Source organism: Acomys minous (assembly GCF_964271855.1).
Source record: "Acomys minous genome assembly, chromosome: 15".
Taxonomy (NCBI): Eukaryota; Metazoa; Chordata; class Mammalia; order Rodentia; family Muridae; genus Acomys; species Acomys minous.
In genome coordinates this window covers 87,658,208-87,686,191 of record NC_140497.1, presented here as the reverse complement: position 1 = coordinate 87,686,191, position 27,984 = coordinate 87,658,208, and the positions used below count along the sequence as shown (strand labels likewise).

Sequence of the window (27,984 nt, the reverse complement as noted above, 5' to 3'; positions counted from 1 at the left end):
CTCCCCTATCACCCAAAGATAACGACCCTTTTAGAAGGTTTGGAGACACTCAGGGATGTGCAGACATTCTTCGCCTCTCTAGATTACTCTCATGTGAGCTTCTCTTACATAATCACCTCCCCTGCTTGTGGTTCCCTAGAATTCCTGTTTCTTATAAGCGAGACTGCAGAAGCACAAAGTAGAAAAACATGCTCTTGCCCCCAATGGAAACTGGAGCCTGGAGCACAGAAAGTCACCAAGCATGAGAAGACTACAGATACTAAAGTGTAAATAGAAAGGGCTGTAAGCATCCTTCGCGTTTGCAAGGGGGATGCCAGGGCTTCCAGACATGGTCCCTTTCGATAGGAAAAGGTCACAGGAAGTACCTAAGTGTGAAGCAGCCTTCCGGAAGCCAGTAGGAAAGGAGGGCAGAACATCACGGATCACCGTTAGCCACACACCAGACCTCATGCCAGCAACCACCAATGCTCATTTGCTCCTTCCCCTAATCCACCAGTTCAGGCCAGACCAAGTCCCGTGATGAAGGACAGCAGCTGGGATCCTGCTGGTAAGTGGGGTGGAGCTCAGACGCAGGCTCTTGGTCCTTTATGTAAGGGGTGTTAAGGATAAGGAAAAGAATACTATCTAGATTTAAAAGTCTTTTTTCCAAGAATGAACTAAATGAGTAGACATTATAGGAAACAGCTGACAGGCTCCTGAAAAACTGAAAAAGAGAGGAGAAAGGAAGCCGAGAGAAAATTAGCCTGCTGTGGTTCTGTCTGTCTGGGCTGGAAGACAGGACTGCAGGGCGGGGCGGGGCGGGGCGGGGCGGGGCGGGGCGGGGCGGGGTGGGGGTGGGGGGAGTCGGCTCCGCACAACAGCCCCCAGACAGAAAAAGGCCTTGTTCTTCCAAGAGTCCAAACTGGGGCACAGTCTTGGAGTGGAGGCCGGAAAAGAAGGGTGAAATTAGGAATCCTCGCTCTACAGAGGGCCTGTCACAGGCCCAAAGGGGTCGGGTTGGAGAACATGGGGAAGTCGAGTCCCTCTCTTAGGCCTGTGCCAAGCTGTCTGAGTAACAGGATGCTGTGTGTGCCTGGCTGGAGGTGGGGAGCTGTTAGGAAAGAGGACAATGCTAGAGCCCAGGCGGGTGCTAGTGCCCGAGTTAACAGATCCCTCAGCTCTGACAACACTTGCGCCTGGAGCTTCCTAATCAGGCAAGAGGCCGACCTGGCTGGAGACCATTGGGGGAGAGGCTGCAGCCAGCTAAGTCACACAAAGGAAGCCAGGTGCTGCTGACTAGAGCGTGAAAGTCCCCCCAAGTTTCCCTCCCCAACGTCCCCAGCTTGCTGCTAGCAGGTCCCTGCTCCTTTGGCGGGGCCTCCTGTGGAATTTAGGTCTTGGCCAGAAATTGCTGCTTTAGACCCCAGAAGGTCTGGGAGAGGCCCCCGGAAACCTGGCCCCCGCTCTTCAGGTTTGGCAAACTCCAGATTTTTCCAGTGCCTTGTGTTCAGCAAAACTGAAAATGTGTTTGGCTAGAAAGCAACCCTTCTCTAGTTCTTAGATCCCTGTGCGGTTTTTTTTTTTTTTACACAAATCTGATCCACATGGTTTTGATTTATTTATATTTAATTCATCAAATCAAATTAGGAGTTACAATGATGAATGGGAACAATAGTGATTTCCAAGAAGGTTTTTTTTGAGCCCTTTTTCTTAGAATTAAATCACATTTCTTCACCTCCCCTCCTCCTGCTCCAACACTTAAAGACTACCATTCTAAACTGGATTTGGAATTTAGAACTCAAATGTGAAATAATGATCCAAGCTTGGCAGAGTTAAACATAGCAGGGGACATTCAGGGGAGGTCACAGGGAGAGCGTGGGCGGGCAGCCGGGTGCCTGCTGTGGAGGGGGTAATGAAGGGGGGGGGGAAGGAGAGTCTGTGATTCTTCATTAGCTGGCTTAAATAAATTAACCTGCTCTGGTGGGATTCCCCACAGAAGCCGCCTAGCCATTTCTCTCCTGGGTATGAATTTATCACCATCCCCTGGAGTAAAGGGTTTTAGCCTTAGGAATGGAGATGGGGCTGGGATGGGGGACTATCTTTTTTTTTTTTCTTTTCTGTTCTAACTTCCACAGTAGTTCCTCTTCTTCTAATGGCGTCCTCCCCACTCTCCTGGCTCTGGCTAGGGCCCCTCCATCTGGAAACATTTAAAGTGTATAACAAATTTAATCTTGTGCAAGAGATCTGGGTATATACACCACATATCCATTAAGCTAAATTGTAGGCACGCAGTCGTATTTTACGCAGTTCTGTCTGGCCTAGGTTTACATAGACACAGAGGCCATTACTGTCTTTCCCAATTACCCGTCCTACTACACCATCATCTTCAGCTTTAGCCCGAGGCCAACAGTGTTGCTCAGATAAACTGTGGTCACTGAGGTAATAAGACTAAGGGCTCTCGTGTGTTCAAGACAGAGGTGTCCTTTACAGAGCCCCCCCCCCTCACCCTCCGAACCAGTACATGATGAGTCATTCTGAGCATGAGCACAGATATTTCTAGCTTTGGCTCTCACCACAGTGACCCTGTAACTAATAAGATGTGGGTTTTCAGCGTCAGTTTGCTATCTGACCGTTGTAGAACCTTGGGGAGTTCTTTGATTCTCCTGAGTTTCAATGTCCACACAATAACTGTGTTTACCTCATAGCTCTGTTAGGAATGAGATGCTGCCTGTAAAATCCTAAGCATGTTGGACGGGGGCATGGGGAGACATTCTAAAAGTCCAAAGTTTCAGCTAAACAGGAGAAACATGTTTCAGACACCTAATGTCAGCAGGATGGCCACACCTAACAGTCAGCCTCACAGATCCCTACTCCCAAACGCCATTTTCAGAGTGAGTGTTTTCTCAGGCTAAAAGCGGCACAGTGACTGGATGTTGTACGTAGTCTAACTGCACAGCGACCATCCTTCAAGCCACACCGAGCCACGTTCTCCTGTACATAAAGATGTATCTGCATGTGTGCACAGAGGAGGGAGGCTGACAGCGGTGTTTTAAGGCTGCTTGAGAGAGCAAAATGCTTAATTAGTGTGTCCTGAGATTCCCCAGGGAGGCTTCTGTAAAGGGCAAAGGTGAGGGTACCATTTAACGTGTTGCATGAATGCTTCACCCCCAAGGGAGAAAGGACAGTTTTATGAGCCCAGTTACAAACCCTGTGTGCAGTGGGGTTCAAAGGGAACTAAGTTCAGGGTTCAGAATTTATTACTTTGCTCTGGTGAGAAGCAGTTTTAGCTGTAATTCCCCCGGTCCCAATGTTGGCCAGCATGCAGGGATGAGGAACTCCACAAGCCTTTGGACATTCTGTCCAACAGTTGTCCTTACTATGTAGAACTGTTACGAGCTCAGAAAGAAAACACCCGTAGGCTTTGGACTTGAACTCTTACCATTTCTTACTAGGATAGCATCATGTACAACCCCAGAGTCTATGGGGAAATATGTTTTTCATGCTTAATGTTTCCTAGAAATTTCCATGCCAGCTCCAACTCTGACACTCTTAGAAGGAATTGCCCTTGTTTAGAGTTTGCCTGGGAATGAAGTTGGATGTTTGTTTGTGCCCATGGGGGATAATAGCACGGACACAGGGTCTAAGGGGCAATCAAGTATCTGCTTGTGTGTACAGGGGAGGGAGGCTGGGGACGATGTGTGGCAGGCGTGGCAGTCACTTGTATCCTTGTATAAAAGGTGAGCTGGGCCCATCAAAGCTCCTCTCTACAACAGAGATGTGTGGTGTGGAGCTGGGCTGCCCAAGCCATGTGGAATGTGGCTAACTGAATCGCAGAACTCCTCTCACAGGCTTTTGCTGAGGTGGCTCTGGAGGGCTGTGCATCCCAGAAGCCCTCTCAGAAAGCCTGCTTATCCAAGTATTCATTTTGTAGACACCAGAAGTATGCCTTCCAATAGAATTAAACATCTCCTTTTTGGGGGTTTCTTTGAGTTAATTTGTGTTTCCCACAATAAAAATGACCTACATTAGAACAGCACTTACTGAGCAGGACACAGCGTCCATCACACCAACCAATAGTCCTAGCTCCTTGGGAAGCCAAGACAGGAGGACAGTGAATTTGAAGCCAGCTTGGGTAATATAACAAGACCCAGTCTCAGGTGTCCTTCCCCAGTACACACTAAGTGTGTGTGTGTGCACGTATGTGTGCCTGCATATGTGTGTATCTCAGTGTAGAGCATGCAATGAACTGTCACCTCCATTATACAACTTTCCCCTAATCCTAGCACCTATTCGTGGGCAGCACAAGTACATGGAGCTATGGTTATACATTCTGGACATTTACAGTGTTCACATGGGGCTTTAAAAGCTCATTTTCACAGTCTGGCAAAAAAAAAAAAAACGATGGTGTCTGACTTGCTTTTCCCTACCACAGAAGTTGGGAACTAAAGTTCTCTCTTTCCCAACTGCCTCTACAGCTAGGAGAGTGACATGGTTTTAACCAATAAGATTTAAGTGAGCATATATACAGATGGAGCCAGTTCCCACACTTTTCATGAAAATGGCATGCCTGTGGGTGCAGAAGGAACCTGTGAGGCCCCACCCCTAGCTGAAGAGCTCCTGGCAGCTGATGGCTGCTGGTAGAGGAAAAGTCATTTTGCTTGAGGTGAGGTCCCCAAGTAAGCTGTTCATCCTAGTGCATGACCAGACACCCAAGTAGCAGCATCGCTGTACGGGCAGCGCTAACTGGACTCAGTGGGTTATTTTTAAAAATGGAAAGAAAGAAAAGAGGAGGACATGAAGTAGAGAAGGGGACATGTTGTGGAAAGGGTACCTGAGGAGGACTTGAGGGTACATGATCAAAATATATTGTCTACATGCATGACATTCTCAGAGAATAATTTAAAAAAAAAAAAGATAAAACAAAGCCCAAACTCACAAAACATAAAGCAGCAGAAACACCAACAAGAAAATCTAATGCTTGGAGCCACTGCCTCCACTTTGCAATCATGAGGGAAAAGCAAAAGAAATGCAGAGATACGGCCCCAGAACAAAGTCCAGGCTTCTAACTGTGCAAGAAAAATCCACCTCTACATCATTAGTCCATCTGGTTTCTTTGTTTTTTTGTTTTTGTTTTTTTGTTTTTTTTTTCTGAAAGGGTCTTATTATGTAGCCTTGCTAGCTTACAACTAACTATATACACCAGACTGGCCTCAAATTTAGAGATCCTTTTGCCTCTGCCTCCCAAGTGCTGGTTTTAAAGGGGTGAGCCACTACCCTCCTCCTCATTTGTTTTTTGAGACAGTCTTGCTGTGTAGTCCTGACCGGGTTGGAACTTGCTATGTGGACCAGGCTGCCTTGAACATTCAGCGATATTTATGCTTCCAGCTCGTAAGTGCTAGGATTACAGGCATGTGTCACCATCTTTGGCCTATTATTAGATTTTCATTATTATTAGATTTTTCTTTAACATGGGTACAAAATCTTTTTAAAATAATCCATGTGAAAGCCAACATAGAACCTTGTGGTATTTCTAGTACTGTAGGAAATATGCAATTTTAATAGACAAAATGACAGATACATTTTTCAATTAACTTCTCTGAATAATACCTGAACGACACACATTTCTTTGGTTAAGTAAAATCAAACGAGAGGCGATGCACAGATGAATAGTTCAGCTATAAAGTTTTGAGGAAAAGCGCCTCAGAAAATAGTTCCCTGTATGTATGAAGAGTAGACAAAGCCAACACTTCTGTCTGAGGGACAGAAATCAGGATCTCCCCTTAGGACAATGGCTCTCAACCTTCCTAATGCGTCTACTCTTTTAATACAGTTCCTTATGTTGTGGTGACCGCCCAACACATTATTTTCATTTCTATTGTTATACAAATTATTTTCATTTCTATTTCATAACTGTAAATTTGCTACTGTTATGAATCATTAATGCAAATAACTTTTGGAGATAGAGGTTTGCCAAAGGGATTGTGGCCCACAGCTTGAGAACCACCTCCTTAGGGGATATACTTGAACTAAGCCACAGAGAGAATTGGGTGCTGTGGATGGGAAGCAGGGAACTCTCGGCAAGACTGGATGCAAACAAGCACAAGAAACTGAGGGCCATATGCAGTAACTGAGCTCACTTGGTTTGTGCAGGGCAACAGAGAGCTGACTAGAAAGTGGCAAGCCAGGGACGGTGATGGAGCTGGGTTTTCCTTCAAGCTGTGCGGCGCCACCAAAGGCCTCCAAGACATGAGGAGTCAGAATCCTTTGGGAACACTCACTTTTCAGGAACATGTGGGAGGAATTGGAGAAGGTGATAAGGAGGCATATGACACAGCTGGCTATGTAGGTGACGAGGGTATGAATCCAGGTAGTCGAGGTGAGAACAGGCAACATGAGAGACATCAGTACACGTAAGTCATGCTGGCTAATGTTGGGATGTGGGGTGGATTGTCAGGGAAGGAATAATGTACAATGTATTTTATTGTACAAAATAGAAACAAGAACATCACGTGGTACCTCTGGAGCTGAAGACAGGAATGGTTTAATGTAGATGTTGGAGTCATGAACTTTCAGGTCGTGGTCCCCAAGTCCCCTCGTCACTCCAATAGTTGCCATTACCCGGGCCTGGGAGTATAAGGAGAGAGTTATCAGAAATACACACAGCGACAGTGTCCCGTCCCAATTCCTCTTGCCTATCTTTTTATGCCATTGCCTGTTAACTGTCATAATATTATCAAGGAAGGGCTCATCAAACCTACTGCCGTATCTTAGACTTACTGGGTGGCTCTACCTGTCCCCAGCTTTGTTTTGTAGAGCCCGGAGTGAAGGATGCTAAAAACAAACTAAATGTAATGTGTGTATCATCTATAGCTACTGAAACCAGTTCACACTAAGTCAAGAGCATCTGCCCACCCATTCACCCATGCATGCACCCATAACCCATCCCCCAACGCCCCAGTCCAACCCCATCCCCCCCATCCCGTCACCGTCTATCCATCCTTCCAAAAACACTCACTCTACAAGTATTGGCTGGACACTAGCTACATCCTTAGCAGTATCAGAGGCAATAAAAAGAGATACAGTTTTGAGAGTTCCTGCCTTTTGCAGATATCAACTGTTAAGCTTTATGGCTAGAGTGAATAAATCTTTAGCTGCTCCATGATCTACCTCAATATGCCTACAAATTCCCTCTGGGTGCAAAGGAACAAAATGTCATTAATGTGTAATTGCACAGACTTCTGGGTTGTAGCTTCACGCTTCCTCTGACCTTGTTTTTAACGGTTTATGGAATTAACATACTGCATTACTATCTACACAGCCAGCTTAAATATCTCGTAGAGCACCCACTATGTGCATGCACCACATGGAAGGGACACAAGGTACATCTTTACAATGAAGGAACTTGGCAAAAAAGGTTAGAGGCACATATCTAGCTAATATATAGTAAAATGGGCTTCAGTTCTGAAAGGCTCATGACCATGAAATATGTAAATTTAGAGGAGACAAAAATTCTACTCAGAAGGCCCCATGGAGGAGACAGTACTAAATTTGGTGCCAAAGGATGGACAGTATCAGACAGGCAGACACAGAGGGATAGACTGACTCTTTGCCTGATGGCCTAACCAGTAAGAGAGTCCAGTTCAGATACCTGAGCAGGGCTTTCCTCTGTTACTTGAATAATAAGATTAATACCTCACAGAGGCAAGGATGAAGTAAATAAAAGAAGAAACACTACAGTTCATGGCAAGAAGGTGAGAAGACACTTGCCACCAAGGCTGATAACCTGAGTTTCATCCCCTGGAACCCACACAATGGAGGGAAAAGAACTGACTCCTGCAAGTTGACCCCCAACCTCCACACACTTGCTGCAGCTCATAAGTAAATAAATACAAGAAAGAAAAAGAAGAAAGAAAACCGTATTATAACCAACATAGTCTCATCCATCATCCTTGTCCCTGTGGACTTGAGGGGGGGGGGGGATCAAGTTAGAAGGCAGATAGGGTCATGGTGAAAAGGATGTGCGCGCTCTCTCTCTCTCTCTCTCTCTCTCTCTCTCTCTCTCTCTCTCTCTCTCTCTCTCTCTCGGTGTGTGTGTGGGTGTGTGTACTACAGGAATGTGTGGAGTTAAAAGACAACCTGCAAGAATCAGTTTTTCCTTCTACCGTTTGAGTTCCAGGGTTCAAACGCCCACCATCAGGCTTGGTGGCAGGCGTCTTTACCCACAGAGCCGTCCTCCTGGCTCCCGTGACACATTTAAGGTCCAGAGTCAAAGGATTAAAAAAAAAAAAAGACATGGAATGTGAAGCCCAGCGAGCTGTGACCAAACAGACTTCAGAAGCCTTCTCCGCTGGGCCGGTAGGCTGGGCGGGTCTCCTTCCAGCTAACGAGTGGTCAGTTTGAAATGGGGACATCCCAGGTCCCTCGTGGCCCTTTTGCCTTCACCCTGCACTAGCAGCTTCTCTGGCTGGAAAAAGCACGAGTTTGTGTTTTAGACCAAAGAACGCAATGCCATTGGAAGTGACTGAGTTTGTTTACATGTACACAGGTGGTACCCACAAGGATGCTTAGAAGAAGAATTTCTGGAAATAAAAAAAGTAACAGCTGTGAAAATACACTGACATGCCTGAGCAGGAGTGTGCAAAAGTGAAAAGGGTGGTGGTGGTGGAACCCTTACAGGCCTCCAAGAAACCAAGGAGAACTCAGAGGGGGAGGATGGTGTGCTACTTTCCTCCAGTGGAGTACAGATGTGTGTGTGTGTGTGTGGTGGCTTTGCACAGCATCAGCTATAATGGTAGACCCCGCCAAACGATCCTCATGGGACTGTTCTCCTCAGCAAGCTGAATGAGATGCTTTAGGGAACTTTAATGAGACAAACTTTTCAATGAACTGAAATTGTTTAAACCCCACTGCTGAAGCTGTGGCTATGTGCACAGGATCAAGGCCGCTAAAGTTCCGGCCTAGGTGTGGGGTGTGGGAGGTGCTCTGCAGGCCTCACCCCCTTACAGAGGGTTTAAAAGACAGCTGATAGCTTCTGGGGGAGGATGCTTATTCCTTTTTAAAGCTGGGACCGTTGGTAGATTTCTCATGCTCCAGAGAATGGCCTCACACCATAAACATGAGGGTGGCACTAATTGCATACTATAAATGGGTTATTAAAAAAAAAGGCATGAATTTGGGAGGGGAATATGTTGACAACTGGTAGAGAGAAAAGGAGCGATGGATCTCTTGTTTCCCTGTATACATGTATGAAGTTCTTAAAAAGAAAAACATTTAAATAACAACAATAACAACAAAAATTTCACTGCTGAAAGCCTTCTAAAACAGACAGCAGTCCAGTCCTCTGCCCAGGAAGGCATGGTGAACGTAAGTGCGCAGTGTACTTAGTCTTTACACATACGTGTATCAAGACCAGGGACTTAGAGACAGTGGGCAGTGGGCCACACTAGAGACCTTGCGTTGATACCCTTGTGAGTCACTTCTTTTTGATAAATACTACCTAATGTGGACAGACGATTCACTTGAGGACTCTTCCTGATGTGGCCCACGCTGTGCACTTCTAATGGAAACTCTTAGCTCTGAACTGAAGTAAGCTGCGTTCAGAAGATTTGGAAGGTGTCTTGTTTGATTGGGCTCCAAGCTTAGTCATCCCCGTGCTAGCCTCCCAACCTCCTCCAAATCTGCTAACAGATCTAATCATGTCTACAGTCTTCTTTGAGTTCAATTATGGGAGAGCCAGGGAGCTGTAGGATGGGGGGAGGGGTGAGGTTGAGGTGTGTCCAAACCCTGGAAATCTTATCTTGAGATCCGCAGGAGTAGGACTGCTCACCACCCCCCCCCCCCCCAGCACATGTAGCCCTGCACATACACCCCCAAGGAGGTCCTCGTTAAAGTTCCTCTTCCCTTATAAGGTCATGTCCATCAGCATCTGGAATTCTTCCTCATGCAAATGAGGCCTCTCCAGCACCCTGGCCCCAGCTAATGATGTACACTCATCGCCCCCCAAAAGGTTTAGGTAGCCTTTGTTCCCCCATTAAATGTACTATCGCACTGAAGCCAGACTCCAGAGAGTCTGTGCTCTTGGTGCTCACAGCCACCTGAAGTCTCTTTCACCCCCTGACTGCTCTGCCGCCCCTGCTTCCCCTCTCAGGACCCCACCGGTCAGGTCATGGGCCCATAGCGCTGTACCAGTCAAGGAAACCCTGATCAGCGTTCAACCATGTGATTCAGCGTTTGCTTCTGACTAGGCAGTGGGGCTCAATGATGGTTCTGCTCTCTCAGTCTGGAGAGCAGGATCAAGAGATCCTGTAATGTAATTTCAATGGCACTTTGGAGTCCCTTGGCTAGGGCAATGAGAAAAGCTGATTTACAAAATCTCAACTTCAATGGTGGAACGAGGAACACTAGGTAAGAATAGAGAGCTGGAGTCCACTGTCCACTATGTACCCAGGGCCCTGGCGCTGTACTTTGCTGCCTGTGTGGTTCTGCCTGGGCTGTTTTGATCTTGAAGTCCCAGCTGCCTAGTTTACCAAATAGAGGTAACACAGCCAGCTTGACCTGCCTCTGAGCTTGCTGTCAGTTACAACATAAGACGATGTATGTGGAAGAGGTCGCGTTTAAACCTGTCAAGAGTGACTCAAATGGACAGGGAAAGGTATGTCATTTTCACAGAATTGACTTCCATCTTCTGTGCTCGCTCGCTCCCCTCAAATCCTGACACTCTCTGCACCCTCGAGGCAGGAGACCTAAAGAGTGATGGATGTGGAGTTCGCTCAGGTTGTCTGGGCTGTAAAATCCCAAACCGCTGAGTGGAGGACACAGCCTGCCACAGGCTTTACAAAGCACAAGAGCACACAGGCACCTCCTCTTCCTCCGGGGGTGAACTTGAGCCTACCTTCTTGCCTTCGCCATATATTAAAGGAAACTTCAAGTCCTCGTCCTCGATGGTTTTGTATGCCCTGTAGGGGGGATAAGCAACAATTTAAAAAAGGTTTGCAGTCAATTAGTGACCCTCTGCCCTGACACGGGCTGCTAGGGACCTTGTTTTCCAAGAGATTTTACCCATCCATAACATTGTCTGTCTCTTTGTTTACACAGTTATTCTCCATTCCCCATACAGAAGTGTGTGTGTGTGTGTGTGTGTGTGTGTGTGTGTGTATGTGTGTGTGTGTGTGTGTGTGTGTGTGTGTGTGTGTGAAGTTTGGTAAGCCAGGGACTATCAAGTCTTTATATTCTTTTTTTAAAAGATTTATTTATTGCATATGAGTGCTTTATCTGCAGAAGAGGGTATCAGATTACATTATTATAGATGGTTGTGAGTCACCATGTGGTTGCTGGGAATTGAACTCAGGACCTCAGGAAGAGCAGGCAGCGCTCTTAACCACTCAGCCATCTCTCCAGTCCCCAAGTCTTTATAATCTTAAAGAGAGAGAGAAGGATACTTACAATTAGTGAGAAGGGAGGTGGAATTCTGTTCCTAGTGCCTTTGCGACAACAAAGTGATTCAGGCCCTGGACTCTCCTTGCAGTCTGCAAGTGTGATGAACACCAGTGCCGGTGTGTGTGTGTGTAGTGGTGAATGGAGTGTGTGATTCCCGCAAGAGCTAGTTCTCACCTTCGGGGGCTGTTTACACTAAACATCTAGTGGGATGATTGGGGTGGACTGTACAGCACGCATCTACCTCAGGATGAGAGTCAAGGCTGGGCAGAAAATTGTTGCAGAATAGCTTTCAGAGGGCCATTCGTCACCCAGAAAGCTACTTTATGCTTCATGGGTTTTTATGGCAGACATGAGTGTGTAGATGTCGCCTTCAGCGAAGGAAGCCATGTGTCCCAACTCTACCCACAAGCAAGTTAAAAAAAAAAAAACATGCAGGCAAACATCAGAGCCAGTTAGCGGCTGTGTCCCTTGGCTAAAGCAGACCTGCCTTTCTTCTTGTCTTTTCCTCATCTAAAAGGTGGGGACCGACAATATACAAGTTACAAGGGGCTCAGCACAGAGCCTCTGCTCATTCAGGACCAATTAAGGGCAGCTTAGTCGTACTTAGCAAGTAGTTAATTTTTGGTGTAACATTTTCCCCTTTCTGCAAAATGAGGGGATATCACTACTTATTTATTCACCAACCCAGAATGAATGTGTGGTGGGGGGGCCTCAGGACTCCATTACCCAAATAAGGTCAAAAAGTAGGATAGGGTAGAAAAGGTATAAAATACACGGAGAAACCTGTTTATTAAATGGCTTCCAAGGCCTATACTTTAGGCAACTAGAGAATGAAGGTGAAATCAAATTCATGACTACTCTTGATATATATAAGCATGGAACCCGAATTAAAAGGCACTGAGAACTAAGGATGGGGAGACGTGGTGACACGTGAGAGAGATGTCATGCTGGAACTCACCCACTCTTGCTAACCTGAAATTTAAGTCTTTTAAAAAGCACGCACCCTCAAGGTGGGAAGCAAGTACGCCCTGTTGTCCAAGAAACCATTTGGACATGCCATTCTTTCCCTGGGTGGAGAATCGATTGAGATTTTTGCCATCAAGTCCACCAGGCTCAAGTTTAGCACAGAGTATGTGGATGTACTCTCTGGACCCCAGTAGCCTCATCACTCAAAGAAGGCAAGTTGATGATAATGTACAGACCTCAGTACACACTCGGCACAGCTATGGCACACTCAGAGCTCAGGAAAGCTGCTGCGGTCCCCGGCATGTGAGCCCAGAGTAACCCAGAAATTGAATTTTCAAGGAAAAAGAACCATAGTATTTCCTTCCCTTAAGCCTATCAAATTAACACAAAGTGGAAATTAGCCACTTTGATGTTTAACATACTCACATAAACTATTTTAAACACTGTGGTACATGAGCCACTTGGGTGAACAAATAAAGCTATTATTAGACTCCAGCTCCGGTGTAGGGATCAACTGTGCCACGTGGTTCTCAACTCTGGCTGTATAATGAGCCACCTGCAAGGGCTTTGCGACATCCTAAGGCCCAGCCCACATCATGGAGCAGTGAAAACAGAGTCTGGGAAAGAGACTTGGGCGTCAAGTGTTTTGCTTTTAAATCTTCCCGGTAACTCTGACGCACAGCCGCATTTGACTGTTGTAGACCAAGCGTCAGCGAGCTCACACTGGAAGTGACTTAAGCAGTAAGCCCCTTATCTGTTTGGCTGTTGAGAGGGGAGACTGCACGGATTCAAGGAGGGGGAAGGAAGTGGGCCAAGGAGGGCCCTCAAATGAGCACGAACGGCCTTCAAGATGCTGCGTGGGCAAGGAGGAGACAGTCTTAGAGAGGTGAAGTGGTTACGAATCCCACCGGGGAATGCCCAGCCTTGATGCCAGCGCAGGAGTTTGGCCATGGAAAGAAAGTGGAAGGCAGCAGATCTAGAATTAAGGACAGGAGAGCACTCCCTAGGAATTGCCTAGAGACTCCAGTGGCTTGGGAAGACAGAGAGAAAGCTGTTCTAATTCCACCATTAAGCACAGGGCATCAAATCCTCTCAGAACAGAGGCCACCAGCTCTGGAAGATAGGTACATTGCCTTTGGAGTTGCTGCTCCTGGACCAAGGCAACATCAAAGTTCCATGTTATAGCACAGCTTATTAATTTACCCTTAGAGTAAAACCCCCAAACAGAGACAAGAACTAGGAGGGTGGCTCGGCTGGCACAGGGACTGCACGAAGCCCCAAAGCACAGCGGTAATGCCAGCAGCTGGGAGGCAGGAGCAGGTGGATCCTAAGTTCAAAGGGATCAAAAAGTCACCCTTGGACATAAGCGCATTGCCAGGCAGCCTAGGCTGCAAGAGACCCTGTTTCAAAATGAATAAAAACAAAAATGATGACCTTGGGAAAAGAAAAGAGTTATTCTGTTCCCACTGGTGTTGGTTTTCAATAAAACACGAACCCTTCCTCCTCCTCCATCGACAAACAAGGATAATCATTGTACTGAGAGAACAGACAACAACACTTTCTCCCACTCACTCTTTCTGGGTACCAAGCTGAGTTCATTATATAAGTGAACTTCTGTGTACCAACAGAAAGTCTTGAATAACAACATAAATGCTTGGGACTAGAGGTGTTGCTTGCTGGGAAAGCTCAAGCTCAGCATGAGTGATGCCTGGGTTTGAATCTTGGTAGCAAAATGCAAACAACAAACAAAAACCCCTCAAGAATAAATAAATACCCAGGGGTTCTGCTCAATCTATGGCACCAACCAAGGACAATACGTGCAGTCATGATCAAACCCCTACCCAGACCTAGCCAAGGGACAGAATATTCTCCACAGTTAAGTGGAGAATGGGGACTGACTTTCACACGAACTCTAGTGCCCTTTATTTGGCCATGTCCCCTTGATGGGGAGGCCCGATGGCACTCGGGAGAAGGATAGCAGACTACCAAGAAGAAACTTGATACCCTAGCATCATATTCAAGGGAAGGAGGTCCCCATCAGTCACAGTCATAGGGAAGGGGAATGGGGTGAAAGTGGGAGGGAGGGAGGAATGGGAGGATGCACGGGATGGGATAGCAATTGAAATGTAATATGACTGATTTTATTTTTCAATAAAAAAAGAAGAAAGAAAGAAAGAAAGAAAGAAAGAAAGAAGGAAAGTTGAAAACCAGACAGGAGTCTATATAGATTTAGGGCTAAGAGTAATTCCAGCAGATATAATTTACTGGGGCAGATACTGAACTTAGTACTTACATATAGTTTCTAAAAATCTTTTGGAGGCCCCATCATAAGATGAGGAAACAGGGTCAGGGGACTAAGTTGCTTTCCTAAGGTCACACATTAAGTGAATGGCCCTTTACCAGGAAACACTCCAATGAAGTATGCCACCAGTGCTAACCTTTGGGGTGTTTCCCTCGGACCAGCAAATGTTTGATGAGGGAAAGTGGGCGGGTGAGGGCAGAACACTTTCTGAGTGGCAAGAGAACAAATCCACTGCCTCGCAGCCAATGAAACGTGCAGGGGGAAGGGGGTGGCAAATAGCGGAAGTTAGTGTCTGGGGCACACTTGTGTCTGATCCCTGCCCAATTCATCTGTGGCCACAAAAGGCAGCTTATCCCTGCTCTTCAGAGGACAGATATCCGTCAAAGCTGCTGGGTAGCTAAAGGCTTCGTTCTGATCCTACCCACTTGCAAGGCGCTGCCTAGTGCTATCCTTCAGCACCCTTTTTCAGACCATAGCATTCCTGTTTCTAGCTTGTCCGTGGCTCCTGTCTTCCTCACCTGCCGTGTGTGTGTGTGTGTGTGTGTGTGTGTGTGTGTGTGTGTGTGTGTGTGTGAGAGAGAGAGAGAGAGAGAGAGAGAGAGAGAGAGAGAGAGAGAGAGAGAGAGGAGAGATTGGAGAACAGTGGGACTGGAGAGTGCCAAGATACCGAGGTTGCTTTTATCTGGTGTTATAACCAAGGGTGTATAGCCATAGGACTAATTCCATTATTCCAGATTCTAAGATTTGGAAACTTCTGTTTAAATAATTGGATCATTCACCGGGAATTATCGGCAAGCAACCATTTGTTCTAAGACAGCAAGGGTGTCTAAAGGGTATGTGAAAGACTCTTACTCTTACATTGGGTCAATGCCTTTATGAATATTCATAAGATGAGAAATGAATGCAAAACGTTTACCTACCTGTGAAGTGTTACTCTGGGCTGGCCTTGAACTTGGAGAGATCTGTCTGGCCCTACCTCCAGAGTGCTGGGGCTAAAGGTGTGTGCAGCTGCTATGCCTGGACTGAAACTGCTACTTAAATTTATTTGAGACTTACACTTCACAGGCTTGCTTGCTTTGAGGTTTTCTTTTTTTTTTTTTAAAGACAGGTTCCAGGACAGCCAGGGCTACATGGAGAGACCCTGTCTCAAAAAAAAAAAACTCAAAGCAAGCAAAGAACCTTGTGTCAGAGAGCTCTGAAGACGTCTGGGATGAGCTAGCTCAGCTTCCTCTTCCTGGTTCTATGTTTCACAGGACCTTGGGGACCATACATCCCCACGCATACCACCACTGACTCATCACAGTTGTTAGTCAAACATCACAGACAGTGACAAGGGCCTTCTGTGGGCCTTCTGGTCCATCAGTGGTCTCCAAGTTTGGAACTTCGCTTAGGTGAAAGCCCTGGAGATGTGGTCTAATTAAGGATGGAATTAGCCTTCGGATCTGGACCCTGTTCTTAAAAGATCAATGAAACTGATACTAGCACTGTGTGTGTGTGCCTGTGTAGGATGGCTTTATGGTCACAGATTGAGACTGTGAATGAAAACAAACAAACAAACAAACAAACAAACAAACAACCTCCCCCGCCAACATTCAAACAAAACAGGCTCTGGTCCACAAGGAAAAGATCTAGAAAAGCTTTCTTGCCGAAGTCTCTTGTAGCTCGTTAGGGCCATGGCTAGTTTACTTTGAACAAAGATTCCATTGCCAGTATTAAGTTTACCACACTAACTCCAGTCTACATTTCTAAACCTATTAGAGATTTTGTTTTGACTTTGTTTTCAGACAGGGTCTCACTATGTAGCCCTGGTTGTCCTAGAATTTACTATGTAGACCAGGCTGGCTTCCAACTCACAGAGATCCACTTGCCTCTGTCTCCAGAGTGCTAGGATTAAAAAAAGCATGTGCTACCACACCTAGCTTAATTTCTTAAAAAAAAAAAAAAAAAAATATATATATATATATATATATATATATAGGATTGATTAAATAAGCATGGGGAGAGAAAGAAAGGGGGGAGGGTAGCCCAGAGAAAGGGGGGGGGGGAGAGAAAAAGAGGTAAGGGGGTGGGGGGGAGACAGGTCACAAGGAGGGCCTCTAATTTTTTTTTCTTTTAAAGGCTTATTTATTTATGCATCTTATGCATACGCATACTCGGTCTGCATAAAAGACTACACTCCAGAAGGGGTCACCGGATCCCATTGTAAACAGTTGTGAGACACGGTGCAGTGGCTGGAAACTGAACCCAGGACAGCTGGAAGAACAGCCGCTGCCCTGAGCCACTAGCCCATCTCACCAGCCCCCCATTTCCCTTTTTAATGCAAACAATAGATGGAGAGGCAGGTGAGCAGAATCTGTGGAGCCCCCAGCCGAGGGTGGACAACCAGGCATTCATGTCTAAATTACTTAGAATTACAACGGAATAATCAGTGGCTGAGAAAGCACTGAGCCGGGAGACCTATTTCTGTTCCCTTAGCCCTGGGATTTGAAACAGACGTTCTAGGGATTGAACTTGGGTCCTTGTGCTGGCAAAGCACAAACTCTACAACTGAACTACCTCCTGGTCCTCTACTGTGACTTCCTGAGCTCGTGCTGGACGTCATCCGTCATCCACCGAGTACATCCTGCAGCCTCCCCTTTCTCCTAAGTGATGGCCTTTCTCTAAAATAAGAAGCAGAGAAATTGCTTGGTCCCCAGACTGATTACTTTAGCAGGACTTCAAAGTCATTTAAAAAGAACAGGATCCCTTCTGGAGGGCCGGGAGGACTGTTTCCCTTTGGGGATGGCATAATCTGGACAGTCGCCTTGTGATCTCCAGTGACACACACCAGTGAGTCACATTCTTCCACTGACCTCTCGACATCCTCTTGGACATCTCTCTCTTCCCTTGAGGATCCTTCTTCCTGGATGCGCTTCCCTCCTGGCAGAGCCCACTGTGGTGAGCTACAGCACACCAGGCCCGCAGTCAGGGCTTTGGGAGGCACACAGCAATCCTCACGTGGACCAGCTGCGTGAACTTGGAAAAGCCCCTGAAATGCCCAAACTTGCTTCTTCAGCTGGACACTTGATAGGAAGATTTGCAAGGGCTAAATGCTAATATGCCCTTCATGAAGCAGGCAGGAGTTAAGGTCAGAGGAAGCCCACTCTCTCCTCAACAGAGAGATGGAGCTAAGCAACTGGCCACCGGAGGCAGCAAATGTCCACAGAGACACCATCTTGCTAAGCAACCCAACTAGCCCAACTTAAGCCCTTTCTGCTTTCAACCAGTGATATACAAGCCCGCATCCACCTTTACCTAAACAAGCCCAGGCCCCAGAAGGATCTAACCAGCAATCTAAGGGGAGAATTGCTGGGCTACTTTCTCTTGATAGAAGTCCACTGACTCTCCAGGAGGGAGGAGAATGCCACAGGTGGCCTCTTCACAGCACAGAATGCTAGCCTGGCACAGCCACACTTCACCAGGTTGAATGGGCTTGGATGGACAACGGTGGGATGAACCATCCTGACCTCAGGTCCTCACTGTGGCCTCCCTAGAACACAAGGTCTCAACAGCCACTTGCATCCCACAAGGCCCAGGAGGATATACCACCCCAGCTTAGAAGCCTAAATGTCAACGGTGGCCTCAGAGGTTGGTGACACCCTAATTAAGCAATACTGGAATCTGTCATGGCTCTCCTTCCTCTGACTGGCCCATCCCACCTTGCTCTTCTTAGGCCTTCCTGGAAAAAGCAATATGGGACTAGCAGCTACTTCTTGCTTCCTTTTTTTTTTTTTTTTTTTTTTTTTCCCTGCCAGCCATCTGTATTTCCAAAGGCGTCAAACAGGGAGCCTGACCATAAAGTTCCGGAAGTGGAGGCTGCTTCCTGCTCTGTGTGTGTGTGTGTGTGCACGCAGGCGCGTATGTACTCTCACACAAGATTCGGTGTTTAAGTCTTACTGTTATATATTTCAAATGTCATCTTTAAAGAGGCCCCCAGGCTTCAAAGTGTTACAGAAAATTCTCGGATGGCATCATAAGCTTACAAGTGGGTGGGAACTTGGCCCGCTAAAAAGATGGGGCCAGACAGTCAGGACACTGAGTCTGAGGCAAAGCTTAATGAGAGTGGGCTCCTGCCAGAGTTACAGAGGATGGGCCTCTAGGGAGAGTCTGAGGGAAGGGAGAAGTATCTGGTACCTGCAAGGAAGCTTAGAGGCTAGCTTTTATGTTTTGGCCAGGTTCAACTTCTCCACCATAGACTGAGAGCACTGCATGGCAGGACTGAGTTTCTTTCGAATCTATGATGTGTGCACACCAGCGTGGCCTGCCACTCTCTGTTTGACTCTTGTTTTCCTAAACCCATGAGCTCATAGCAAGTTTCAATACATATTTAGATGTATGGGCTCTGGTAAGGCCAATTTGAGGTTCTCTAAAAAAAAAAAAATGATCTTTTTCAAATTTTGCTCTTTGGGGGTGTCTTTTATATTAGCCGAAGTCTGTAAGTGTCAAGGCATTTCTTGCATCTCTGTTGGACCCCCAGGCGCAAACACCGAGTTTGAGCTGTCTGAAAAAGACTCATATTTGGTGAGAAACCGAAGAGGGCTGGCAACAGTGTTGCCTAGGCTCAAAGTGGGAAGGTAAACAGTTCCTCCCATCTTTGTCCCCTAAAAGGGAAGGCTCCTGGTCTCTCAAGAAAAGCTTCCACAATGGGGTTTGAAGTCTGGTCCTAGAAAGGAAATGTCCCTGGTGACAGCTGACCTCTAGGAAAATCCCCTCTTCTTCCATCCGTTAGTGTGCTTGAACCAGAGCATTCCTGGAGCCTAGGAGTGGTAATCGTACCTTTTTGCCTAAAGCAATGGTTCTCAACCTTCCTAATGCTGTGTCCCTTTAATACGGTGCCTCATGGTGTGGTGACCCCTCCCCAACCATAAAGTTATTCCTCACTGTAATTTTGCTACTGTTAAGAATCATTAAAAAAAAAAAAAGAATCATAACGTAGAGGCTAGAGAGATGGCTCAGTGGTTAAGAGCCAGAGGTCCTGAGTTCAATTCCCAGCAACCACACAGTGGCTCACAACCATCTATAACAGGATCTGATGCCCTTTTCTGTAATGCAGATATACAGGAAGACAGAACATAAGTAAATAATTTAAAAAAAAAAGGAATCATAATGTAAATGTTTTCTGATGGACACAGGCCACCCCTGTGAAAGGGCTATTTGAGGGGTCGTGATCCACAGGTTGAGAACCACTGCCCTAAGGGCTCCCCTTTCTCCCACCAGGCCTGTGTTTTACAGAAAGAGGCAACAGAAGGGACCGGGGAAATGACACAGTAGGTAAAGTGCTGGTTGCAGGTACTGGTTAGTTTTTGTAACCTTGACACAAAATTACCTGAGGAGAGGGAACTTGAATGGAGAAATCACCTCACCAGATTAGCTGGTGGGCATGTCCATGGGGGCATTTTCCTCAGTAGTTTTGGATGTGGGAGGGCCCAGCCCACTGTGGGTGGTACCGCCCTTAGGTGGGGCTGGGTTGTATAAGAAAGCAGGTTGGGCAAGCCAGTAAGCAGCACTTCTCTCCTCTAGGACTTCTGCTTCGGTCCCTGCCTCCAGGTCCTGCCTTTAGTTCCTGCCCTGACTGCCTTCACGATGAACTCTAATGTGGAAGATGTAAGTTCAATTTGTTACGGCTTTATCCCGGCAACAGAAAAGCAACCCAAAGTTACTGCACAAGCTTGAGGACCTGATAGGTAGGTGGCAGGGAGGGGAGGGGGACAAGGCAAGCTTTGGGTACAATGAGAAAACCCAGTTCCAAAACGTAAGGTAGAGTATGACATAAACCTCTCCACACATGTGCTGCATGCACACACACAAACATGTACATACACACACACACACACACACACACACACACACACACACACAGGCTAGATCAGAGGAAAAACTTTGTACTCTGGGATCAGTGGGTTCAATCTTGCTAACTCTGGTAGAAATAGGCGCATGCTAAGCCAGCATTTACTTTTATATACAATATAGACATCAGTATTTTCTTTCCATCTGATGCTTGCCTGGCTTGTTGAACATGCTTGCCTTGGGATGCTATCTGGTTTCGCAGTCTATGAATGGCTCGCTGCCCACAGTGAGTTCTGATTAAGGAAGCAGAAGCTTCCAGACCAGCAGCTAAGACTCTGAGCAGATAAAAGCCATAGGTGTTGTGCTCGTTCCTCCTGCTTGCTGAGAATCTATCTCTAGGCCCTTTCTAGCCCAGGTGCTGGAAGATAGAGCTAATTAAGTAAAGAAAGCAAAGGTCATTTACTGACGAGCAGCCCCAAGTGGAGTAGCAGGAAGTCATTGCATAGAAGATGAAAAATGCTTAGAATCTGTTCTTGAAAGCTGGAATCAAGTGCATGTAAAAGAGAACCAGGGCTATTTTGGGACAGATCATTCGGAATGACTCTTAGGGAAATTCCACATTTGGAAATTATTTCTGATTCACTGCTTTCTTGGTGTGCATTAGCACTTGGCTCAGAGGGCTCTATATTCTGATCAATAGCATTAACTCTCCCCACAGGCCTGAATCACAGATCTTCACTTTTACGAACACGCCAATGGAGAGTGATTTTAGCTTTCACTGGGACCATTCGCTCTGAAACAAACATGAGCGTCATTGACATGGGCCTTTTATGTATGGGATCATGCCAACATATACCAACTCTGATGACCAAAACTGGCTACATAGCCACAAATGGTAGGGAGAAAACAACACAAGAGATTTCTAGTTAGGGAGAAGTTTCCACTGCATAGGCTACAGCCTCCATGCCGGCCCTCACAAGCCTCATGGGGCCCATCTCTTGCCCTGCATCAGGGCACTCATGTCATGGAGTATAGAGTCTTGTAGCTCCTGCGAGAAGCTACACTTGGGGCTACACCAGATGACAATCTTTCAAGACCTTCTATGGAAGGGCCTTGGATTGGTAAGACCATACAGGCAGAGCCCAAGCACCCCAGAGAGTGTGTTGGTCCTTTTCCAAGTCTTCTGCTGGAACTTAAAGAATCTTGAATATTTCAGATAAGCCTACACATCGTCAACTTCTATTTTTAACAGACAAGATGACCCCATGTCAGACTGTAGAACTGTGTAGTGAAACACACTTACCCTTTGGATTCCAAATCACCCTAGTTCATAGAGAAAAGGCAAGGGTCTGGGTGAAGGTGCCTGTCCTCACTGGCAGGAGGAACGCACACTCCTGGCTCATACACCAAGATGACCGAACATTAAACAGGACAGGGTACGGAGGCAGCAACTGGTTACCTTTCTGCTACCACACCACTTCTAACACTTCCCAGGTCATCATCCAACTAAACCCTGTTCCAGGCAATGCAAGTCTTTACATATGTAATTCTCACAGTGACCTTGTAAAGTAGTTAGGGTTATACAAATAACCCATTTCTTCATTACAAACAAGAAAATGCATTCACAGGGTTGGGGAGATGGCTCAGTGATTGCAACTCTTATTGAACAAATATGACCACCCAAGTTTGGATCCCCAGGAGCCCACATAAGGCACAGAGGGAACCGCAGCTGACTTGTAATATTCTAGCATTAGAAGATGGAGACCAGGGGCCCATAGAGCAAGTTTGCTCAAACCCAGAGTTTTTCTTAGAGACCCTGCCTCAGTGAGTCAGGTGGAAGAATGACTGGGGATGATTCCTAACATCAAACTTAGGCTTCCACAGGCATGTGTGGTGTACACACGCATGCTTACCCACATACACAGAACATATGCACACTATGCACAAAAACAAACTGGTTAAGAGAAAAAGAAAATGCAGGCAGAGAGAGGTCATACAACTTGGAAAGAGATGTCGATCTTGCTTTTAGGTCTGCCTCAAGCTCGCATGTGCTTTACTCTGTGCCCGTGAAGAGCTATGGAGTTCTGTGAGTACCACAAGATGCGTGAGTGTTGAATTGCTAGTTTCCTTTACCAGGTTGAATTACGACATTTCTGAAAGTCTCCCCCATCCTATCGGGTTTTCTCAGTGTTCAGCCATGGAGAAGGTTGAATGCATCAGTCTTAACACTTCTCCCTTTGGCAATACATAGCTGCAAGAGGTCACTGTAGATAGACTTGGGTTTCGTGTGAGGTGTGGCTTTTAAATGGTTCCATGAAAAGAAAGCAGAGTATCCAAAGCCTCAAACTTAGGTGCCAGGTTTCCAAAGGGTGATGGAAGGCAAACTACAGGGTTGGGCAAAACAGACAGATATGATGCACGAAATTGTGAAATCAGCTACTTAAGAGGTACAAGCCCTCACTACTCACCTTGGGTTTTAGCCCATGCCTAGAACCTGGACTGTCAGGATTATGGGAAAATGCATGGAGAGAGGCTTACCTCAACCACTACTGTGCTCCCTTGGCACCTGAATGTTTGTCAGCACTAGTCTTCCAACCCCCATGATGGCCCCTTCTGAATACAGTCTGTGGCTCACTGTAAGTAGACAACGAGGCTCCTAAGCATAAACAAGTGGATGGGCAGAGGAAAAGCCCTCCAGTGTCTTAGGAGTCAGAGCCTGTTACAGAACCCCAGCCAGCCACTGGCCCGCACTCTTTAATTAGTCATATCTGCAGGTAAGTGCTGCCCAAGGTTAATGTCTAAAGATATATGGAATTCGCCTTGAATTTTTATTTTAAAATGCAGACTCCAAGATTCTTATTCAGAAGGAGGGGTAGAATCAAAAAGGGTTTTATTTCTGTTGTTGCTTGTGTTTTCAGAGGCTGGGAGGTTGAGACAGCTCTGGCTGTCCTGGGACTCACTATGTGGACCAGGCTGGCCTTGAACTCATATTTATTCTGCCTGCCTCTACCTTCCAAGTGCTGAGATTAAAGACATGCACCAGCACACGCAGCTCAGAAGGTTTAATATCACTTCAGACTATAAAATTTTGCTATGTGATGCTACAGGCTGTCTACCAATTTTGCACGGGAGTCTAACATGCATTCATAGGCTCAACTTCACACTAGTGCACCACAAAGTCACAGACCGTTCTCTCTCTGATTCTCCAATGCCTGAACATACCTGACGCCCTGAGTAACAGGTGAACAGATGAACCCACAGAGTGCCTCGTTCTTGATTCACCTGAAACAAGGCTGGGCCAACCCTCGTGGGGGCCGGAGCCAGTGACATCTATTATTGCGTTTTCTATAGCAACAAGGTGAAGAAACTGACCGTGTCACCCTCCACTCCTTTCTGAACCACCTGAGACTCTCCACCATCATCTGCCGGGCAGCATCCAAGGAAGAGATGGCTGAGAAATGACCTACAGTTTGGGGATTAACTAGCCTCCTGAAGTCCATGTGTTAACGGCTTGGTCACCAATGCCATATCCGAGGCGGTGCGGATGCGTGGGAAGGGATTGGACACAGGAAATCGGATTTCATCAGCAGGAGGTTAAGGCCTAGTTGGCAGAAGTCAGTCACTGGCAGTTTGTCCGTTTGTTCTTTTAAATAGGTAGAGCCTCATTAATCCCATGCCAGTCTGGGATTCCTCAACTAGCTGCGGATGGCCTTAACTCCCTAATTTTCCTCTTCCTAGCCCCTGAGTACTGAGATTACAGGAATGCTACCACGCCCAGTTTATGGAAGCAAGCTCTTGAAAGGAGTATCTTCTCCCCCATCTTTTCTTTTATCTTCTGCTTTCTGGCCATCATGAGATGGATGAATAGTTTTCCTCCACTGTGATGTTCTGCCATGACAGAGCTTAAAATGCTACCAAGGCAAGGTGACCATGCTCGGAGCCAGCTGTTCTCAACCTGTGGGTTGCCCCCCTCTGGGGGTGGATCAAATGACCCTTTCACAGGGGCCGCATCTCAGACATCCTGTGTATCAGATACTTCCATTAGTTCACAACAGCAGCAAAATGAAAGTTATGAAGTCGCAACAAAAATAATTTTTCCTTGCATGGCGGGGGTGGGGGGGCCCTCAACACGAGGAACTGTATTAAAATGTCACAGCGTTAGTGTTAGGAAGGTTGACAACTGCTGCTCTGAGCGCTGGGAAGGCATGAGTGAATCTTTCCTTTTATCACAAGCATTTTGTCACAGCAACGGAAAAAAAAATCCAATAATCTTGCCTTTAAAATACTCTTTGCGTCTTTCCTAACCACTTTTGAGTTATTCCAGAAAGATCTGCACCTAGTTCTTCAGCAAGGGTAGGCACAAAACCTAACCTTCACTGTGCATACACCACGGACCTGTCAGAAGTTAAGAGGACCCGTGTTAGGATGAGGTCTTCTAAGGTCTAATGTCGGGTTTTGCTAGCTCTCTGGATGGGTACCTGGGGTGAGCTCAGCTCGAGCGGTTTAAATCAGCACTATGCCCCACTGATTCCAAAGAAGCTCCCCAGCCACACTGGCTAAGAACCCCCCCCCCCACCTCTGTTATCCTGAAACCAGCAACATCAATCTCTCATTCTGAAACTCAGTGGGCAAGGAGTAGGAAAATAGCCTCACTCTCTGATAAGAGTGGAGTATCAGAAACAGAGGTGTGGGGGAGGATATAAGGGGATGTTCTGACAGACTGTTAAGGCACTCGGGACATCTATAAAAGCGTTATGGTGTGTACTTCTCCTGTGGGCTCAATGGCTGCCCCGTGCATCCTTCTCTTCTGTGCTTCCCACATGTTGGCTATGTGAGCCTACCACAGCAATGACGGCTCGCTGACACAGACCAATTTAACCGTGTGAAACACTGAAATAATTACACACAGGCTGTGCTAGACCCAATGAATCTCCTGTCTGTACTCAGGGTCCTTTGAAGAGTCCCCAAGATGCACTAGTCAATAAAGGCTTAATAATGCCTAACGCAGCAGGGGATTTCCAGGACCCTTGTATCCGCCAGGCTGAGTCTGTGTTCTCCACACTGATTATTAAAACATTTTGAAAATCACCTCTGGCTTCTAAGTTCCCAAAACACACATTCTGTCTTAACCCTTTTGGCCTCTGCTTATGCTGTTTCTTTGCAAACAATTTCCATTCTGGTAACATTAGCCCTCCTGAGACCCCTGTCCGGATCTAGGCATTTAGATTCCAACACAGCTTGCTGCACAAAGTCACTCCCAAACCCAATCTCCTCTCCCAAAGACATGTGCTTTCTGCACTACTGCTTCTGGCCTTGCATTTAGACCCTTGCTAATAACCTCTACGTTTCTACCTGTCAACTCCAGGCTACCTCAGTATTCTGACAGACTACCACAGTCCTGTGTGATTCACTCCCTCTGACAGGTGGTCCCTGCTGCTGTCACTGCAGCAGTGTCCGGCCACTGCGGGTATGGCTCCGGAAAGCACAGCATCAGGGACCTAGATGGAGTGCAGGTCCAAAGAATCCTATAGGACAAAAAGCACCCAGCTAATGTCTCAGCATCCGGAGGACTCTCCTGGGGACATGCAGGAGATTCCCTGGGCCTAGCTCGTTGCTTCACAGTCAGTGTGCAATTATTTCAGTGTTTACACAGTTTAATTGGCGTGTGTCAGCTAGCCATCACTGCTGGTGGTAGTCTCCTTTAACTAACATGTAGAAGGGATAGGCAGAGGAGAGAGGGAGGTTGATTTGAGGCTCTGGCCTGGCACAGCCATATTCACTGGGAACAGTGACAGGCAGGAAGCTAGGACAGCTGCTTGACACAGCTCCAGCAGAGCTGAGCAGCTTGCTAAAATCCATGTCCTTCTATCTGTAACTTTTGGGTTTTGGCTGTGCATGTTGCATGACTGGGGACTTTCTGCATTGTGATTCATTTTATGTCTTTTCCTGGGAAAAATTATTATCTGTGTCTTTTTATGAAAATCTTAAAATTTGCTTTATCTGCCCACTATCTGGAAGTCTTCCTTATGCCCTGGAGATCATTAAGCAGAGATACGCACATGGCTAGATGAGGCCATTACTCCAGGTTCTTCTTGGTGTATCTGCCCACGCACTAACTCAAACAGTATAACTGGTGCAGGGTAAACAGAGACAATTGGCAAACCCTGACTGGCCAGGAGAATAGGTTACAGACCCAAGGTCTCTTTTTATTAAAGGCTTACAGCACTCTGAAAATGTAGTTTAAAAATAGAGGGGTCATACAGGGTATACCCCGGGAGGAACAGAATTCAGTAAATAAGATAAAGGGACTGAAATAAACTTTTCCGACTTTATAGTACTGATGATGAAGCATATAGTAAAAGAAGTTAGGTATTAGTATTTGCTATTCATAAAAAGACTGGTCCAGGTATTTCCTGTTTGTCTGGTGTGCTTTCAAACAACTGCCAGGCTAAAAGTAGGCTGTCATGTGTTATCTGTTTTGGAGGAGACATTCTTTAGACAATTAAAGGCAAGTCTTTAAATTGGAGTTATAGGGTTAATAAAAATAATAAAAATCTGTTCTGTTTCTATTTTCTAATTGTAATTGGACTTCTAACTCTGTAAATATAATGAAAAATCAAACAGATCCTCTATACTACTTGGATAACTAGTCTGTCTTTGTTCTGTGAAGCTTGTATAAAGAAGCACCCGGCTGCTAGCGAGTCAGAGTAACAGAAGCGGCCACAGCAGAGCAGCTAAATTCCCCTGACCATCGCCTGACTCCTTCCCTCCCTCTCGCTCACAGTAGGAAGTCACCTCAGCAGGGCTCAGCCTGTCTCTTCACCTGCTTGCATCTCTAAACTGCCCTTCTTTCTCCTTTTGGTTTACAGCTTCTCATTAGCTCAGGAAACAAACATTTGAGTGCATTCTGGATTATAATGCTCTGGATCCTTTTATAATGCTATATAGCTTATGCACACACAGATACACACACACACACACAGAGACACACAAAGACACACACACAGACATACACACAGAGACACAGACACACACACACACAGACACACACACAGAGACACAGACACACACACAGAGACACAGACACACACACACACACACACAGACACACACACACACAGACATACACACAGAGACACACAAAGACACATACACAGACATACACACAGAGACACAGACACAGACACACACACACACATACACACAGAGACACACACACAGAGACACAAAGACACAGACACAAAGACACAGACACAAAGACACAGACACACACACACACACACACACACACACACACACACACATCTAATGGTTACAGTATTAGCCATTCCTCCAGAGCTTTGCTGGGCACCTGACATACAAATTCACACTGTAACCACTGGTTGGTTGTGGCTGTAATTAACCTCGTATCACAAATGGAGGAACCACAGCTGAGGGCAGCAGCATGATTTGTGACAGCCACACAGGTGAAACTG

The 27,984-nt window shown here is 46.4% G+C and overlaps 1 protein-coding gene and 1 long non-coding RNA gene across 2 annotated transcripts in view; one reads left to right on the top strand and one right to left on the bottom strand.

Annotated features, from left to right (window-relative positions):
* Positions 1-27,984, bottom strand: part of PPM1H (protein phosphatase, Mg2+/Mn2+ dependent 1H) — a 246,490-nt gene that overhangs the window by 30,062 nt on the left and 188,444 nt on the right. Inside the window, exons 7-8 of the mRNA XM_084759003.1 lie at positions 10,871-10,934; positions 6,496-6,603 (exon numbers count right to left, since the gene is read on the bottom strand). Of these exons, the coding sequence (XP_084615129.1) occupies positions 6,496-6,603; positions 10,871-10,934 (172 nt within the window). The remainder of the gene's footprint in view (positions 1-6,495; positions 6,604-10,870; positions 10,935-27,984) is intronic.
* On the top strand, positions 131-27,082 carry LOC311584559. The gene is made up of 4 exons (XR_014774935.1): positions 131-547; positions 16,802-18,310; positions 20,243-20,326; positions 22,539-27,082. It is a non-coding gene; the product is annotated as an uncharacterized lncRNA (long non-coding RNA).